Source organism: Mastomys coucha, unplaced genomic scaffold (genome assembly GCF_008632895.1).
Source record: "Mastomys coucha isolate ucsf_1 unplaced genomic scaffold, UCSF_Mcou_1 pScaffold23, whole genome shotgun sequence".
NCBI lineage: Eukaryota > Metazoa > Chordata > Mammalia > Rodentia > Muridae > Mastomys > Mastomys coucha.
In genome coordinates this window covers 52,160,259-52,179,762 of record NW_022196906.1, presented here as the reverse complement: position 1 = coordinate 52,179,762, position 19,504 = coordinate 52,160,259, and the positions used below count along the sequence as shown (strand labels likewise).

The window sequence follows — 19,504 nt, the reverse complement described above, 5'->3', positions numbered from 1 at the left end:
ATTAGCCTGGGAGTTTGATAGGGAATTCTGGTCTCAGCTCAATCAAGCCTAGGTGATCTAGAATGGCATGATTCTCCTGTCCAGAGGTCTGCAAACTATTTGTTCTAAGGGACCACACTTGACTATGAGCAACTAATTAATATTAGATGGAGTGATGGCCTTGTATTTGTTGGCCATCATGTCAGTTGGGAGTTACTTATGTGACAGTAGGAAAATACCTAGTAACATGAGAGGATTAGCCACTATTATCATGGTTCAAAGCATCTTTTCACATCACATTTACTAATACCCCATTTTTTAAAAGACTTATTTATTTAATATGAATACACTTTCACTTTCTTCAAACACAACAGAAGAGGGCGCTGGATCCCATTACAGATGGCTGTGAGCCACCATGTGGTTGCTGGGAATTGAACTCAGAGCTTCTGGAAGAACAGTCAGTGCTCTTAACAGCTGAGCCATCTCTCCAGCCCACCCTCCCCCCATTACTAAGAGAGGGAAAAAGAACACTTTTCTGTCTCAGCTACTATAAAGAAGTTTTAATCCAGCAAACAAGATCTCCTAAGTCTGTGTGATCCAGATGGAATACAGACACACCCTTAGCACACAGCTTTAATCCCAAACAATGATGTCTAATTGAGGAGCAGACAAAATAAGTCAGAGAAAGATTTGACAGAGTGAGTCAGAATTAGGATAAGACCAACTTTCAGGAGAAAAGCTATTTAAGAGTGGGAAAAAGAAAGGAGAGGAGGGGTAGAGAAGAGAGAGAGGAGAGAGGAGAGGAGGGAGGAGAGAGGGGAGAGGGAGAGGAAGAGGAAGAGGGAAAGTGAGAGATCAGATCATTAGTGAGTTGAGAGTTGAGGAAATGGGGAGCCAGTGCAATGAGTGCAGTGCAGTGGAGTTGAGCTCCTTCAAGAGTTCATGCAGTTGAACCTGCAGAGACAGTTGGGGCTAGAGGATAAGAAGGAGCCAGATGATTAGAACAAAATGTCAGAGTTAGTTTGAGGCCAAGCAGAGCAACTCAGTGAGAAACTGAGAGAAGCCAGATTGAATCAGCCAGCTTGGGGAGGAGTTTTGAGCCGGAATGGATGATTTGAACCAGTCACCCAGAGTTGAGAAAGAACTAGAAAGGGTGGGTGAGCATATTCATCAGTAAGCCTCTGAGACTATGATTTTATTTGTTTGTTTGTTTGTTTTTTGTTTTTTTGAGACAGGGTTTCTCTGTGTAGCCCTAGCTGTCCTGGAACGCACTCTGTAGACCAGGCTGGCCTCGAACTCAAAAATCCACCTGCCTCTGCCTCCCAAATGTTGGGATTAAAGGTGTGTGCCACCATGCCCGGTGAGACCATGATTATTACATCAGGCAAATAAAGGTTACATTTACAAGGTAGTGACATCATCTGGGTTGCTTTCTGGAGCCCACTACTATAACCTGAAGAGGAGCTAAAACCAAAGAGATTGGCAAGAAGTTAGATCTTCCTAGGGTCCTGCAGACTATGTGATGGATCTAAGTCTTTTTTTTTTTCAAAGATTCATTTATCTATTTATTATGTGTAAGTACACTGTTGCTGTCCTCAGACACCCCAGAAGAGGGCATCAGATCTCCTTATGGATGGTTGTGAGCCACCATGTGGTTGCTGGGATTTGAACTCAGGACCTTCAGAGGAGCAGTCAATGCTCTTAACCACTGAGCCATCTCTTCAGCCCAGATCTAAGTCTTAATCTTAAGAGCAGTGGGAAACCATAAGATGCTTTAGGGGGAAAAAGATCAAGCACTTTGATTGAGAAGACAACAGCAATACTTCTAGGTTTTTTATTTTTGTTTTTTAACTTTCTAATGATTCTTTGTGAGTTTCATATCATGCACCCCAGTCCCATTCATCTCCCCATTGCCTCATATCCACCCTTCACCCTTGTAACCTTCTACTCTCACAATAAAAACACACAAAACAAATAAACCCACCCCCAAAATAAACAAATAAAAAAAAAGCAAGGGGGCTGGAGAGATGGCTCAGCGGTTAAGAGTGCTGACTGCTCTTCTGAAGGTACTGAGTTCAAATCCCAGCAACCACATGGTGGCTTACAACCATCTGTAACAAGATCTGACGCCCTCTTCTGAAGACAGCTACAGTGTACTTACATAAAACAATAAATAAACCTTAAAAAAAAATAAAAATTAAAAAAATAAAAGCAAAGCATACAGCTTCTCATCGTGGAAGCTGTGGTGTGTCACAGGGTGTCCCACAGTAAACCCTCTGTCCACACATCTTCACTTGCAAATGTTCATTGCCCGTGAGTCGCTGGTCTGGTTCGAGATTTCTGGTTTCTATGACACCATCAATACTGGATCCTCACCAGGACTCCTCTTGGTTACCCTGTTGTTGCCCTGTGTCGTGGAGATCCTGTAGCTTTGGATCAGCAGGACTGGCCCTTTCATGAGCACCAACCGTTCACAGATTGTTGGGGTCCAGGAGTCACCCTACAAACCACATACACACCGATCTCAGTCAGACAGGGATGCTTTGTTGAACACACACCCAAAGATTGATTGATCAGGGGCTGATCACTCAATAGCTCAGAATTCAGGGGCTGAGACTATGACCCAGAACAGTTTTCTATGTCAGCTTGTAAAGGCTAAAACACAAAAAACACAGTGAGCTCATACACGGATGATAACAGTTCATATTGACCTTTAATTTGAAGAGTCCTACGTAAAGCTTTGTGGAACTTCATAAGATTAACAAACCTCATAAATAACAGGGTATATGGTCAGCATGACCCTTCTCTGAGTCAATTTATATTTCCATGTCAATGACTAGCAGGTATATCAACAATAGCATCAATATGAAATAGCTGGTGGACATGGAACAAAATGGCTACAGCTATGCTAGGGGAGCAGGCCTCAACAGATAATATATATTTTGGAACCTGCCAATTCATAGGTCTAGATCGGGGTCCCCGGATAGTAGCTGAGCTGATCAGCCTACCAGCTGATCTCCCTTATCCTCATCACCAGGGTGAGCTCCCCAGCACTGCTTTGAATAGGCCACTCGCTACACCACTCCCACTCGGTACTGCCATCCACAGGAGGCAGGGACAGGTCTCATGCCCTCAGGGCCAGCTCACCCGCACTCATGCCTCCAGAGCCAGCTCCACTGTGCTACCCAGTCAAGGCAGAAAGCCCGTTCTTCCGAGTGTTGCAGCCTGCATGGGGCTGAGACAGTCCTCTTACTCTCACACCCTCTGGGGTGGCTCACCGGTGCCTTCCTCACCAGGGCTAGCTCCACTGTGCTGTTGCCCAGGTGAGGTGCAAGGCACGCTCTCCTGAGTGCTACTGCTAGTGAGGGGCAGGGATAACTCTCCTGCTTTCATGCTCTGGAGGCCAGCTCCTCTGATTATCACAGGTGTGTGTGGGGGGGAGCATCATCACCAGCACTCACAACACCTCACAGCACTACTGTTTTGTCCAGGTGAGGCACAGGGCCCGATCTCCCCAGTGCTGCAACTGGTAAAGGGCAAGGATAGCTCTCCTGTACTCATGACCCTGTGGACAATGGGAAGGGAAGGGATATCACCTCTGTGCCTGTGCCACCCCAAGCAGAGGAGTGGTGGGGTCAGCTCTTCCACACTCATGCCCTTGGGGCTAGCTCACTCACACCAGGGTGAGCTCCATCCTGGGAAAGGCCCAGGCCCACTTTCCTGAGTGCTGCCACTCCCCAGTGAGAGGTGGGCCAGGTTTCTAGGGCACTGTAGCCAGTGATGGGTAATACCAGCTCTTCACATCCCCTGGATAGCCACAGACACTAACACTGACCCTTGTAGCTTGGACCTAGAAATGTCCCTCAGTGGCAGTTGGAGCCAACTCACAACAGGCTCTTCCTCTCTATCCTTAACTCTCCAGTTCTCTCTCTCTCTCTCTCTCTCTCTCTCTCTCTCTCTCTCTCTCTCTCTCTCAAGATTTATTTATTTGTTTTATGTATATGAGTACACTGTAGCTGTACAGATGGTTGTGAGCCATCATGTAGTTGCTGGGAATTGAACTTAGGACCTCTGCTCACTTAGGCCCTGCTCACTCCTGCCCAAAGATTTATGTATTGTTATATGTAAGTACACTGTAGCAGTCTTCAGACACACCAGAAGAGGGCATCAGATCTCATTACAGATGGTTGTAGTTGCTGGGATTTGAACTCAGGACCTTTGGAAGAGTGGTCAGTGCTCTTAACCATTGAGTCATCTCTCCAGCCTCCATTTCTCTTCATAATACTCAAGCTGCTCCACTTTTCTTTCTCTTCTGTCTGACCATTACAAACTCAAACACTGTGGTGGCTAACAGGATGGTCACGTGACTGGTGGACCTCTTCTGTGACATTCTCCATCCTCAGTGAGTGATGTGGTGGCAGGCTAGTGTCTACAGCCTGCCTGTGCCATGGTTGGAGGGCAGGTCTATGGGTGGCATGGTGGTCTGGACATCTCTGTCTGCTGGGATATGCTGTGTGGTGGTAGACAGGGCTCTGTGTGTCTGTGACCCACCTGTGCCGTGGGGCAGAGAGCAGGCCTGTGGCTGGCTTTCCATATGTGGCACCACATGTGGCATGACTAAACACAGGTCTCTGTCTGTCTTCTTCCTCCCATGCTGTGCTGCCTGGATTTGATTTGATTTTTATGATTCCTAGTCATAAAACAGCTTTGGCCACCGAGCCAGGCATCAAACTAGGATGAACCACACTACCAACAAGGTGTTTCTTTGCCCATTGCCAGGGGAGAGTACTTCTAAGTTTTGACTGGAAGAATAGTGAAATATAATGCTTTAATCACAGAGTCTTGGGTTAAGGGAAAAGCTTTTTTTTTTTTTTTTTTTTTTTTTTTTTTTTTTTTTTTTTTTTTTTTTTTTTTTTTTTTTTTTTTAGAAAATAACGGAGATAGTGCTTTGAATGCATTCCTGTAAGTTCAGAAACTGGACATCGATTGTCAGTGCAATTGTGTTAATAGGTGAAGATATTATGTCATGATGGGTCTGCCTCTGTGAGCAGATTAATGTTATTACACCAAGAGACTAGGTAGGCTTCTTACAGAACCAAGATTGTGCACTTCCTGCTTTTTTGCTCTTCTTTCTGCCACAGGATAATGAAACATGAAAGCCCTAGATAGCGTCTGTCAATCTTAAGACATCTTCACATGTGTGCATACACAAATATGTGTGGAAGTCAGAAGACAAACTCAGGTATCTTTTTCCCTCTGTGTTCTCCATCTTGGTTCGTTTTTTTGTTTTTTTGTTTTTTGGTTTTTTTTGTTTTTTGTTTTTTGTTTTATTAAAAACCCTAACAGCCGGGCGGTGGTGGTGCACGCCTTTAGACCCAGAACTTGGGAGGCAGAGGCAGGCAGATTTCTGAGTTCAAGGCCAGACTGGTCTACACAGTGAGTTCCAGGATAGCCAGGGCTATACAGAGAAACCCTGTCTCAAAAAGAAAAAAAAAAAACAACCCTAACAACTAAATCATTTTCCTTTATGCTACCCCCTTTTAATCACCCCTCCAGATCTTTCTAGTTCCAAGAGTGTAATTTTGTGACTGACTTGTTTCACTCAACAAAATGTCTTTATTATATTGTAATATCTAATGCCAAGTTGTTATGTATATCAATTCAGCATTCCTCTTTCTTGCTAATCATAGATCTGATAATGTCCCCCAGGTGCATGGTGCATTTCTACCAGTTAGTTAGTTGGGCTCCAAACCTGATTCTTTCTTGACTCTCCTCTAACCTATACAACCAGAATACCAGCAAATCCTGGCTGCTTCACTTTCAAAATAGACCTAAAATCTGACCACTTCTCACCACCTCTAATGACATCATTGACTTCAAGATGCCATCATCTTCCTTCAGGATTATTACCCTTATTTTTCTCTCTCTAGCTTTATACGCTATTCTCTGTGCCATGGCTATAATGGTTCTTTTAGAGATTGAAATAAGATCAAGTGACCTTCTGGCTCAAAACTTTCCATTGGTGTTAGTAGAGATGAGCACAATTGTTTTTTTGTTTTGTTTTGTTTTGTTTTTCGAAACAGGGTTTCTCTGTATAGCCCTAGCTGTCCTGGAACTCACTGTGTAGACCAGGCTGGTCTCGAACTCATAAATCTGCCTACCTCTGCCTCCCAAGTGCGCCACCACCGCCCGGCAACACAATTGTTTTTTATAGTCTACAATAGTAGACTATTGTAGTGCTTGAGTCCCTGGCTTCCTTATAGAATCTCTACTACTTACTTCTCACTTAGCCATAAAAGTCTGTTTGCTATGAGTTTGTGCTTCCTTGTTATTCTTAGTATCTCCCTTCCTATTAATCTGTCAAATTCATGCTTACCTCAGAGCATTCAAATATGCTGTATCCTCTGCTCAAACATTCTTTCTCTAGATATCCACTAGATGTGGCTCAGCCCTATCAAGTCAGTCCCACTTCAGTTTAAGAGCTCCTTATCAATGAGTTCTTCTCCAGTATCTAAAAATAGAAGTTGCCTGACACCATTGTTTAATCTTTACCCTGCTTTGTTCTGCATAGCACTTATCTGACACTCTGTATTTTGCTTTCTCTCTCCAGAACCAGTAAAGATCACTGAAGGCAGGAAATAAGTTTTGTCTGCTAATCAACAAATACTCAACTGAGGACCTGACCAGGCATGTACAAGGAATTTGGTATTTTTGATTCCATCATTTATAAAAAGGAAAGACAGAATGGGAACACATCAGAGTAGATTTCTAGATTTCAGGGTATTCTACATTTCCTGGACTTATATGGTAAGATGACAGGGGAAGTGGTGTGTAAAAACAGAGTCAGAGATTCACGGAGATAGTGAAGACCACACTGAGTAGAAGAAGAAACTTTGAAGCCACTGCTTAGAACTCATTTGTTTGTTTGTTTGTTTGTTTTTCCAGACAGGGTTTCTCTGTATAGCCCTGGCTGTCCTGAAATTCACTCTGTAGACCAGGATGGCCTCGAACTCAGAAATCCACCTGCCTCTGCCTCCCAAGTGCTGGGACTAAAGGCGTGTGCCACCACTGCCCAGCTTAGAATTAATTTTAAATGGACAATTTAATTTCAATCTGTTCAACCAGATCATTTCCTACGACAAGATACAAGAATAAAAATTATGTAAGTCTCTTCTGGGGAACATTAGGGTGGGATTGAAGGATTGGGATTGTAACGATGTGCCATTGAATCCTGGTTAAGAAAGAAGGAGAGGCGGTTAATATGTAAGAGATAAGGTAGAGGCTTTCAGCAGATTGGAGCTTCTGATAAAGTTGAGGAAGAGTTATGTTCCAATTCTTCGGCAAGGAGGGAGGAAATGGCTCAGTGCCCTCACACACACTAAAAAAAAAGTAATTAAAAACATATAAAAGTCTTCATCAGAAACTGAGGAGGTGGATTAGTGAGTTAAGAGCTTGGCACCAAAGAACAAAGGTCTAAATTTGGATATTCAACACCAAGTAAAAAGCCAGGTGTGGTGCACACCTGAAATCCTAGCATTTTGGAAGTAGAGACAGGATTCCTGGAGCTTGATGGCCAACTACTCTTGCTAAATAGATGAGCTAACTTTTATCAAAAAAGAAGAGAAGGGAAGAGAAGGGAAGAGAAGGGAAGAGAAGGGAAGAGAAGGGACAGGAAAAGGGAAGAGAGAAGGGAAAAGAAAGGAGAAAGGAAGGGAAAGGAGAAGGGAAGGGAAGGGAGGGGAGAAGGGAAGGGAAGGGGGAAGGGAAAAAAAGGGGGAAGGGAAGGGAAGGGAAAGGAAGGGACAAGACAAGACAGAACTGGTAATAAGGTCTAGATTTTGGCTGGGACTGGTTTAAGACCCAAAACTAAGCGAGCCGTAGACTCTGGATCAAGGACGATGGACATTTGGGAGAAAGTTAAAACAAGGAGGTGCATGAATAAATTGACAGATGTTCCCCAGAGTCAGGAGTCTCAGAAGGCAAGGTTTTGTTGTTTTATTGTATAAGCGGTGCCAGGATTCAACTCCTACCTTTGGAACCTGAAGAAAGAAAATATTAACCCCTGTGGCGGGGTGGGGTTTGGGATGGATAGAGGTGGTGTTCCAGGACAGGAAATTTTCAATCCAAAAAGTGAAGTTTAGAAAAAAAACTAATAAAAAGCGTGAATGCCTGAGGAAGACTAGCTGAAAGATAACACTCTGTACTCCTTTTTTTCTTTTATTACAAACAATTCGCAACCACTGCAGCTAGAAAACTGCGCAGTAGTCAGCCCTGCTCTTTTCAACTCCCCGCGAAAGCGCCCACACCGGAACTCCTCTGTGTCTGTGCTCTTCCATTGGCTGAAGCCTCCGCCCGCCTTAAATAGCTTCCGCCCACTGCTTCAACTAGAGGGCGGTCTCTAGGAGTCACTTCCGTCTCGCATTACCCACCCCCCCCACTTCGTTCCCTTTTTAGCTGCTTCCGGCCTCGGGCCCCGCCCCCTTCAGTGGGGCTCCGCCCCTATCTGCCCCTCCCCCGCCCCGGGCTGACGGCCCGGCCCCGCGGCACAGCTTCCGGTGCGGGCCCCGCCCCGGCTGTGGCCCCCAGCTGCGGAGGAGTCCGAGGCTCAGCTGCTACTCTGGGGTCTGAGCGGCCGCCTCCTCCCTACCCGCGAGCCCGGAACGCCGCACATAGGTGAGCGGCGCGGGTCTTGGTTCTTTCTGCCGCGGCGGGAGCGGGGCTGTGGCAGGTGGAGGGGACCGAAATGAGAGCTGAGGCAGGTGTGTAGAGGAGACGCGGGCTAGTGAAGCCGGGGTCCGTTGAGAAGTGAGAGCACCGGGAGGAGCCAGGTCCTCCCTGTGCCCAGAGGAGTGGTTTGAGATAAAGAGATGGGAAAGGTAAGGGACCCCCCACCCCCTGGCAACCGCAGAGCTAGCTTAGATGGGGTAATTAGAGAAGAGCCAGGAGGTTGGCAGGGGGGGCTTGATGGAAGTAAAAGTGATAGGGCTCCATTGGGTGGGAGGCAGAGAATAGAAAGAGGGGCTCGAAGGGGGTCGGGGACAGAGCAGCTGGAAACGAAGGTAAGGGAAATGGTCAGCAAGGGCGGGCTCAAGCGGCAAGCAGTCCGTTGCTCTCGATTTGAAGGTCTGGGAAGTTTAGAGAACATGAGCGAGGGATGGAGGGATGAAGTGCTTTAGATTTCTGAGACGTAAATTCTCTAGATGTTAGTAGTATTGTTTGGATCATTGGCTGCTTAGGGATTGGGATGAGATGGACCCCGTGCGGGAGAATGTGCCAATTGAGTTGTAAAACGGAGTCATCTCTGTCTTAATAAAGACGCTATCGGACACCCCTCTTCCCCTGCTGAGGACAGCCTAGCGAGAAGATGGTGCCAACCAGACTAGAAACAGTTTGTACAATGACTGGCAGGAGTTGGTTGAAATATCCCAGTTGTGTTGTTTGTCTTAAATGATGATTCGAATATTTCTAAATGACCAGTGAATTGCTTGTTATTCTTTTGTGTGCGTTTTGTTTTGGTATTTTTGTCCCCAAAGTGGTTATTATTTTAAATGAACACTTTTGCCAACTTTCAGGCTTCCCTACAGTATAAGGACTAAAGCAGAAAGAAAGTATTGCTGCGGGCATAGCTTATACTTTCCAAACTGCCAAGAGTAAGAGGCCAATTGGAATTTGAATCTTTTATCTGCCTGTGAAAGCTACAACCAAGTGCTTCTAAGAAACAAAATGAAATTTGTTTAGCATGGCTCTGGTTGGTTTTTGAACTTTCCCCCTCCCCCCCGGCTTTAAAAATTGTATTCCTTAAACGTGTAAAAATTTATAAATCAAAGCCATTTTTGTGTTCTTGTTAGAGATTACTTCTCCCATGAATTTTTGAAGATGGTAAAGGTTTCATTTTCCTATCTTCCAACTCAATCCTAAAACATGGGGACAATGCAAGTATCAAGTCCCAACCTGCACAGTGCAGCTTCCCCTTTCATGTGGCAACAAAATTGCACACCCTGTTGCCAGTCCTCTTTTACCCTAAAATTTGCTCTGAGGAAGACTTGTGGGAAAATAAAACTTAAGTGAGGTGTGTTGAAGGGGCAGCCTGGGAAGGGTTAGGGGTGGAAGGGTGTGAAAGGGATTTGTGTTTGGAGACAGGTTGGTAAGAATGCAGATAAACCTGCTCCCAGGATACTTTGGGACTGTAAGTAAGTCTTTTCTTACTGTACTTACAGAATAAATATAGTAGAAGTGAATCAGAAAGAAAGAGGATGTGAGGAGATTATTTGTGGTTTATAAAAAAAAACACATTAACTTGTTTAGACAATATTGGTACCTGTTTCAAATTAATTAACTTTAAAATCTCCAGAGGAATTTCCCCCCCTGTTTGTTTTTGAGGGAAGCTTGCAATTTGAGACTCACCCGCCTCCTGGCTTGTTTCTTTCTTTCATGTTGTTGAAACCAGATTCTTTGGGAGGCTATCATGCCCACTTAGCCTGGTTCAGTCCACTCAACAAGCTGCCCTGCAATTTGATCTGGGAAATTTGTGAAGTTTAAACCGAGAGCACTTTGCTTGGTCTTGCTTTTTCCATCAGAAGAGTCATTCTGTCTGCCTGCTGCTCTGTCTACCCTGAGTAGTAATCTTCTCCAGCGGGCCTGGGAATAGAAGCCATATTCTTTCTTTTGCAGCCGGGCCATTCTTTGCCTTCGTTAACTGCAATGTTCATAGTTATTGCTGGCTTCACAGTTCAAACCCCTGTACAGTACAAGCCTGGTAGTTAAATGTTTAATGATGTAGAGCGTAAGAGAGGAGAACTCAGTCATTAGCAGACTTAAATTTATCTTCTGAAATTTTTTTTAAATGCTTAAATCTGTGGCTATTGAGATTTGCACACACCCTGCTTCAGCTCTTAGATCCTCTTCTCTTTATAACTTTCCCTCCCCACCCTCCAAACCCATATAACTTACTCATCCTGAAAGTCAGGGTTAGGAGCATTTAGTATTCATATTCAGAACTTTACTGGAGAAAAGAAAATCTTTTATACCTGTTTTACATAGTATTTTTCCCCTCCTCTTCCTCCCTTGTGGTTTTGGTTACTCACTTAAAATATAGACCCAGTGTGCCTGCTGGGCTGTGCCCAGGTTGAGAGCCATGCCAGTCTGTGGGTGAAGCCTGAGACAGTAATGGAGCCTCTGCAGCAACAGCAAAAGCAGCCACAGCAGGCTCTGTTACAGATGGATGCCAGAGAGAAGCAGGGACCACAGACGAGAGAAGCACAGTTCCTGTATGCCTCAAAACTAGGCACACAGCCTGCTCTCCTTTCCGTCACACCCGGGAGACCTTCTGGTAGCCCTGTTCTGGGTCCCTTAGCCAGAGTTTCACCAGCCACACCGGTGGCTCGAATGTCTGAGCAGAGCCATGTGAACTCCGAGCCTGAGGAAGAGGAAGGAGGTCTGGAAGACGAAGATGGAGATGATGATGTTGCAGAGGCAGCTGAAAAAGAGGCCCAGGCTACTTCCAAATATTTCCACATGCAAAAAGTAACTCGACAGGAACCCAGAGCAGCCCCCATGTCCAGCCTGCTCCCAGGACCTGGACTCTCACCACAGGGACAACAAACTAAAGAAGACCATACCAAAGGTGCTTCCAAGGCCCCACCTTCTGTCTCCACAGCTGGGCAGCCGAGCTGGAATCTGGACGAGCAGCTTAAGCAGGTCAGTCTTTGTGCTGTGAGAACCCATTTGTTCTACCTATAGGTCAGCTGCAGAGGGTACAGGATGAGTACGAACTGAAACTGTGCCTTCTCACCCCACATCACTGACCTAGATATGAAAAAAAATGAAGTTTTTCTCAGCATTTGTTTGCTCGAACTGAGGGTGTTGCTCCATGATAGTGTAAGGCCCTACACTTAATTTCTAGGACCACAAAAAGTTATGCAAAGGTTCTTTTTCATTAGAGCAGTAGAGCGTATATGTTACTCTTAACGTAGTTTGTTCCAAGTTTCTGTTAAAGACTCTCCTTTGTTTTTTTAAGGAAGAATGAGATAACAACTGTGTTTCATTAGGACTATATAAAAACCAAAGTGGTTAGCTCACACCTGTAGTTCCAGCATGCAGGAGGTGGAGGAAAAAGAGACCCACCGTGAGTTTTAGAGTGAACTCTGTCTCAAAAACCTGAAGATGATAACAATAATAATAATAATAGTAATAATAAAATAAAAATAAAAGAGTTGGGTGTGGTGGTATACATTTTTAATCTCAGTACTCAGTAGGCAGAGGCAAACAGATCTCAGTGAGTTTAAGGCCAGCCTGTCTGCATACTGAGTTCCAGGCCAGGCAGGACTTTATAGTGAGACCTTGTCTAAAAGAATTTAAATAATGAAGTTCATGGTTCTAATTAGTTTTTTAGTGGGAATGTATAGAATGATTTTTCTCTAAGAGTTTCTTAACTCCAAGCAAACCAAGATCATGTCTTTTTGTTGTTTTGAAGTTGAAGATAACTGTTTTAAACACTTACATGTATTTCTCAAGAGCCTTATAGATGTGATTTTGTTTTACTTTTATATTATCTAATTAGAAAGAGGGAAGGGAGACCCCAGATTTCCCTTTGTACCCAAAGAAAGTTGAAAGTAGTTCCAAACATGATTGCATATCAGAGTCAATTGTGCGGCGTTTACTTGTTTCTCTGTGAGGGTGGGGTTAGGGGTGCTAGGGACGAGGGCCTCCACATGCTAGTAGGAAGCTTTTTCTATAGGTGGACAGTGGAGTCCTAATAATGAATCATTTTGGAGGGTGGAGCCTGTGGAATCTCTTCTCAACTAAGTCTTTGTCTTCATAATTTCTTTGTGACCTGCACTGCAGTTTTTCACTGCTCAAAGTATGAGAATAATGACAAATTGTTCCAGGGTGACTTGTTGGCACTATAGACAGGACATTCATGATAAGGCCATTAGTACCTAGATATTTTGAGCTCACACATTCACTGTGTGGTCCAGTGGTGCTGCTTAGTAGCCATTTGTGAAGAGCTATGGCTCACAAAAGGGCACCTGGGAACTCATAATGAAAAAGGTCCTTTGGAGGCTGACAAATCAGGCCTTGTTTCCTCAAGGAGCTCTGTGCAGTTTGCCCAAGTTTTTAACAGCAGTAAGTTCTGATCCCATCCCTCCCGTGGCCATTCAGGGATCTCCTGGTAGCATTGTAAATTGTTCTGAGCTTCTGTTTTCTCAACTGTAGATTGAAAATAATGGAGGTAAGTATGACTTATATTCACAAACTCCAAATTTGTAAGGCTGAGGCAATAATCATGAGTTTGAGGCCAGCCAGGGGTGCAAAGTAAGTAGTAGGCCATCCTAAGGTACAAAGTTAAAAACAGTACTGTTTTTAAGAGAGTAAGTGAGCCATGTGAATGCCTATCTGGTACCTAGCACGTGGCAGATGTGCTATAGGACTTGTTTTGTACAACTGTTGTGCCTTCCTTATCCGCATCATAAGAGGCATGCCTCTGGAGCAGAGAAGGGACCGGGAGACACAGATCACTTGAGGTAGCCGCAGAGCTAAGACTAGAATCAGAATCCCAGCTTCCACGACAGCAGCACCCTGGCCACCAGCCCAGATCTGCCTCCTGGCTGATTTCTCTGGTTTAGTAAAACATCTGTGAGTTGCCGGCAGCCCCTGCACTGCTGTGTGGTTGGCACAGTTCCATGGTGGCCGCTGAGTCAGCTCGTAGCGGGAACCGCCCTGACAGCACTGGGAAAGTTCAGGCCCCAGGCTGCTGCTGCCCCCGCCTTGGCAGCTGGCCAGCCTCTGTGTGTGCGGTCATTCCTAGAAAGTGCAGCCCTGTGTGTGAGGAACAAGTGGAGCTCCAGAGCCTGTCTGTCTTCAGGAAGTGCAGCAGGTGTTGAGGTCAAGCCATTAGAGCTTTGAAAAAAGAGACTCTTCAGGATCGGCGTGTGTGTGCACACGTGTATGCTGTGGCAGGGTGCCCAGCCCTGCGTACTGTATGGCAGCTGCCCCGTGGCTGCACAGCTCAGTGCTCTGGAGGCTGACTATTGGCAGCTCAAAGGCTTTGAGTTGATTTAAGTTTCTGAGGCATAAATACTAAATATAGACTGTTTGACAGAACACCTGCCAAAAATGTTTTCACAAATGCCAGAGTAGCTAAGCCTAATGTTTCATTCTATATTTGCCTTCCTTCTGAATATAGAGAAGAACTCTGTTGGGACAGAAGGTAAGACAATGGGTAACAATGTCTTACAGCCTTTGAGACCATTTCTTGTTTCTCTTATAGATTTAGTTTTTCAGTTTGGTCTGTGAGCTTCTCTTTTGTTTTTGTTGTTTTGAGTAAGTGCTAGTTTTACTACATTCTGCTTTGTGTGTGTGTGTGTGTGTGTATGTGTGTGTACATAGTATATGCGCTATAGTGGTATATGGTGGTCAGAGGAGAACTTGTTGGAGTTGGTTTTCTCTTTACACACTGTGGGGCTCAGGGATAGAAGCCAGGCTGCTTAGTGGCAAGTGCCTTTACCAGATGAGTCACCTTCCCCACCTCTCCCCTTGTTTTAACATTGCTTTAATTAACTTTAAATTGTGTGTGGGGTTGTGGGTGTGGGTGGATATATGTGTGGGTGTGCATGCCACAATGCTCATGTGGAGGTCAGAGAACAGAGGAGTCGTCCTCAGTTCTCTTGGTCCACCAGGATCAAACTCAGGTCAGGAGGTATGGAGGCAGGTACTTTTGCCAGCCCTTAAACATGGCTTTAAAGGATTAAGTAATGTACTTGAGATTCAAAATGTTTTTAGTTATGCTTTGGACAGAAGACTAGAGCACAGCTTTAAGAGAGAGCCTGTAAAAAACCGGCAGCCCTGGAGACAGGCTAGTTGAGACCGGCTGGTTTTGTTCTTCGGCTTTTTGTTCTTTAAGTAATTAGCTTTTGGAGAGTAGACGTTAAGTAGCACTTGCTCCAGCAACAATTCAAAGACCTTTTCCAGCTGACACAAGATCCTAATTGTTAATGAGCTATAGTATCCTTTATTCCAGTTTATTTGGGCAGAGTCTCTGTGCCAGGGCTGCTTGCTACAGGCATGTCTCCCTCAGGGAGCCAGGTGTCTAGCAGGGGTGCTGTGGCAACCTCAAGGTAGAGTTGGAAGTGGGATGTAGTAACTTAGCTCCTCCCTAAATCAACGCAAGCCTGCCCAATCTGCTCTGTGATGCAAATACTCTTAAAACAGATTATTTTCTAAACATTCATATACATACCAAAGTAGAAGAGGTAATTTTCCCCCTTTGTACAGCATAGTAGAGAATTCTCCAAAAATGTTTTACAGGAGTTGGTGAGAGCTGGGAAGGCATCTGCAAACTGAAAAACTTCAGAGTGGTACACTTACCCTGTTTCTGAAATCTTGGTCTTACAGCGCAGAGTCAAAGTTACCTCATGGATTCTCTTCTCAAAGCAAGCCATGCAAAATATTTGCTTCTCAAGGCCTGGCTCATTCTCTGGCACCAGGGTGATGGGAAGATGGATAACACTGTGGGACCTAGCATTCTAAACCCGCCAGATTTCTATGGGCAGAGTAAATAATTGTAAAACAAGACAACAAAGAACTGAGTGTCCCTTTTCTCAAAGGAGATCACACAGCTGACTTGGGGGTGTGGGGGGTTGCTGCCTTTAGGGGTGGTCTTCTGCCTGGATGGTGGGTGTTTTAGCAATACAGGCTTTGTCTTGAGCCCAGTAATGGAGCTAGGCTTCCTTCCACAGAACAGGAAGGTGAGGGGTAGTTTGATAGGCATGTGGGTCCAGAGTGTATTTGACTGGTTTTCTGCATAGTTTGCCAGGCTCTCTGGTTACTATGTATAACTTTGCATTGCCAGCTTAGTGCAAACCACTGAGATTGACTGCTCAATACATATTGGCCCCTCCTCAAACCCTTGTATTGTACAAGGTTTTGTTTAGAGTTTCCTTCTAGGATGGAGGAGTCTTATTTCAGAAAAGTTGCAACTGAAAACTTGATAAACCTTCTTAAATTTTGCTCATCCCATGTTAATAAGAACATGGGATTGCTTGCTCCGAACACCTGGAAGCTGTTTGCTGCCTCTTCGGCCTTCTGCCAGCACCTCTGCAGGATAGATGCAGAGGAAGCTCTAAGGCAGGTGGGAAGGACCACTCTGTGTGCGCTGGCAGACAGAAAGGAGGGTTACTTGAGAAGAAGCAACTTGGTTTAGAATTTGTTTTATTTTTTTTTTAATAAATCATTGAATTTGTGGGCAGTTAATGGCATAGAAATGGAAATTGGGCTCTAGTGAGATTCAGTTGGCAGAGTGCTCAAACAGACCTTGAGCTTGATCCGTAGTGACATTGACCCCTTGGTGATACATTTCTGCAGTTCAGCATTGAGGAGATGAAAGAAAGATCAAAATTTCAAAATAATCTTTGGCTGTGTAGTTGAGCTTGAGGGCACACTGTGGTTTATGAGATTCTGTCTCAGAAAATAAGTAAATAAATTGAAAAACAAAAATCAAGGTTAGTCTTGTCTTATGATAAGAGATTTATTCCTGCTAGGTAATTAGCTTGGAGTGAGACATCTGTCTTTTCTCTTCTAACGCTCTGACAAACTGATCTCCAGGATCTATCCCTCTGGCATGTGGACCAACCACATCAGTAGATCTACTGTGCTTGGTACATACTTGCTAAGTACTTCATGCAAAACATTTGAGGGGTTCTGCAAAACTTGTTTAAACTGTTGCCTAGAAAGAGAAGGTGGTAGGCTCTCCCCGCTTTCTCTATGGTGTGTCTTCCAGCCCCCAGTATCTGGAATCATAGTCTGTCTACATCAGTGGCTCTCAGTAGGAGCTGATCTTTTTACGGCTCCACCAGACTAGTGTCAAGAAATGTTGTGGTATCTGCATCTGGAATCAGAGGTGCTCCTAGTGGCTTCTAATGAGAAGAGCCATGAATGCTGCTAAGCATCCCATAGACTATTGGACAAGCCTTGCTCGCTCCCAACAAAGAATTATCTGGCTGAAAGAGCTAGGGTTGAGAACTCTGCTGTCTATAGTCTCATTAGGCAGAATGTAGGCTGTGCTTTGCTTCCATGTTAGTAGCTGAGGAGTTTGATAGCTTCAGTTTTCTCCTTTTGTGCTATTACTTGCTTATTTATTTTGCTTTGTTTGACTTTTGAAACAAGGTCTTTCTGTATATTACTTCTCTTTGATTTTGGGGGTTTTGTTTTGTTTTGTTTTCAAGACAAGATTTCTCTGTGTAGCCCTGGCTGTTCTGGAATTCTCTCTATATAGACCAGGGTAGCCTTGAATACAGAGTTCTGCCTACCTCCATCACCACACCTGGCCTTTTTCTTATCTTTTCCTTTTAAAATTTATTTATATTTGCTTATTTACTTATTTATTTAACTCGTTTACTTGTTTGGAGACAAGGTCTCACTCACCGTGTAGCTTTGGTTGACCTGAAACTTGCAGAGGTCCACCTGCCTCTGCCTTCTGAGTGATGGGATTAAAGGCATGTGCTTCCACACCCGGTTTAATTCTATTTTTGAAGTCCATTTTGAGTTTATGGCCTTTGGTAGTCATCACAGTGAATACACTATACTTGAGAGAGGATTGGGATCTAGAACTTGTCTCTTAAGTGGCTCTTCAGCCCAGCCCTGTGATATTTATGGCAGTTTATGAAGGAGATTGGTTGCCCTTCTAGACATTAACTCACAAAGATTAAGGCGGATTCTTTACATCTGCAGCTTACTAGCAGATTTGATTATGAGAGGCAGGAAGTGTAGCTCTAGGTCACTTGTTTGTCACCATGCTTTCAGCAAGCACTTTAACCATCTGTATTCAACCCATGCAGACATCTGCCCCTGAGGGATGGTAGTCCTCTCCCACTATCCTTGGGGTTGTTGTGTAGATGCTACAAGGTAGAAGAAAAATAGAAATGTGAAAGTTCTTTGCAAAATGCATATAATGTCCAAAGTTAGGTTGAATGGTCACTAATTCCTAGGCACTTAAGGCTCTAATTCTCAGTCCTACTGCCTTGGTAGATAAGGTGCTTCTACTTGAGGACAATTCCCTTAGGTTTTCTAGAGCTGTGGCCAAGAACAAATCTTCTAGAGTCCCTGAGACATTCAGGTTGTGTGAGCATAAACCATGATGCTCTGCTGTGGCTTCTCATGTTAGTACAGGGATCTGTGAGTGTTACATAAGTGGTCGCTGGCATAGGTTGCCTCTTGTCCTCAAAGACTAATCCCCTCTGCGTGGGGTTTAGGTCCCTCTCTCTCCTAGAGTTATAGGGGCTTGCTCCTTCAGTGAAGCCCTCTATTTTCTGACTCTTTAGACTCCTCTCTTCTGAATCATTCTCTGTAATTAAACATCTTCTCTCAAACTTAAAATACTGTAGTCTTCAAATCCACATCTCATGTGATTGTTGAGAAGACATGACTTTGCTTTTGAAAGCAGCCTGGACTGTGCATGTCCCCAGAAATGATTTCTCAGAACAGTTGGGCACCTTACTTGTCATTTCGTCACCCTTGCCGACACATTCCAACAGGAACCCCTGCCTTTTCATTTTTGCTAAGGTTTCTAATGGCCTCTATATTACCTAGTCCAGGCTTCCCTGACCTCATTTGAAACTTGAGAAGAGGGCTGGATAGTAGTAACCATTCCCTCCTTGAAGTATTCTCTTCTTTCTGCTTGCTTTTCTTTATCCCTGTAGTCTTTCTTTTCCCCTAGCTCTCCAGGTCTCACTTACAGCCGCTTTTGCTTATGTCATCCTTGGGAGGCTCTTTTATTGGGATTTCCAATATATGTTACTTGAATCTGTGTTTCTAGTCTGAGATCAGTGTGTATAATCCCAACTGCCTGTTTAACATTTACATTCATATCCCATTCACAACCGGTGGCGGGTGGTACACATCTTTAATCCCAGCCCTAGGCGGGCAGAGGCAGGGGGATCTCTGTTCGAGGCCAACCTGATCTACAGAGTGAGTTTCAGGACAGCCAGAGCTACACAGAAAAACCCTGTCTCGAAAAACCAAGCTAGATAGATGGGTGGATAGATGGATGGATAGATAGATAATAGGTAGGTAGGTAAGTAGGTAGGTAGGTAAGATGGATGGATGGATGGATGGATAGATGGATATAGATAGATACCCGACTCACATCTCAAATTTAATGCACGGAAAACAACTAAAAGCAATTTTTTAAGGAATAGGATTCAAGTCTGAAGTAACCCAGGTTGTTTTCCAGCTTGTTATATAGCTGGGGCTGCCCTTGAATTCTGCATCCTTCTGCATCCACTCCCCAAGTACTGGTAAAACTGATACCCTCCCCAATAATCATTTTCTCTTTGACTTTTCTTCTCAGAGAAATGGTCTTGCTGGGCACTTGGAGCTGCTCTATCTCATACCTGCCCTCCGTCAGTTTCCTGTTTCCAACCCATTACCAAAGCTCATCAGTCCTCATCTAAATATCTAGAACCCTGCCGTTTGTCCACCATCACCACCCACCTCATCCAAGTCTGCTCACCCACTTTAACCCACTGGC

The 19,504-nt window shown here is 44.5% G+C and overlaps 1 protein-coding gene across 3 annotated transcripts in view; it reads left to right on the top strand.

The window, feature by feature from the left end:
* Positions 1 to 8,498: 8,498 nt before the first annotated feature.
* Arid3b (AT-rich interaction domain 3B) overlaps positions 8,499 to 19,504 on the top strand; it is a 47,961-nt gene continuing 36,955 nt past the window's right edge. Inside the window, exons 1-2 of one of the 3 annotated variants that reach the window (XM_031343883.1) lie at positions 8,499 to 8,652; positions 11,075 to 11,676. In XM_031343883.1, the coding sequence (XP_031199743.1) occupies positions 11,146 to 11,676 (531 nt within the window). In that variant the 5' untranslated portion in view covers positions 8,499 to 8,652; positions 11,075 to 11,145. The other 2 variants (XM_031343884.1, XM_031343882.1) reach the window with 2 other exon arrangements.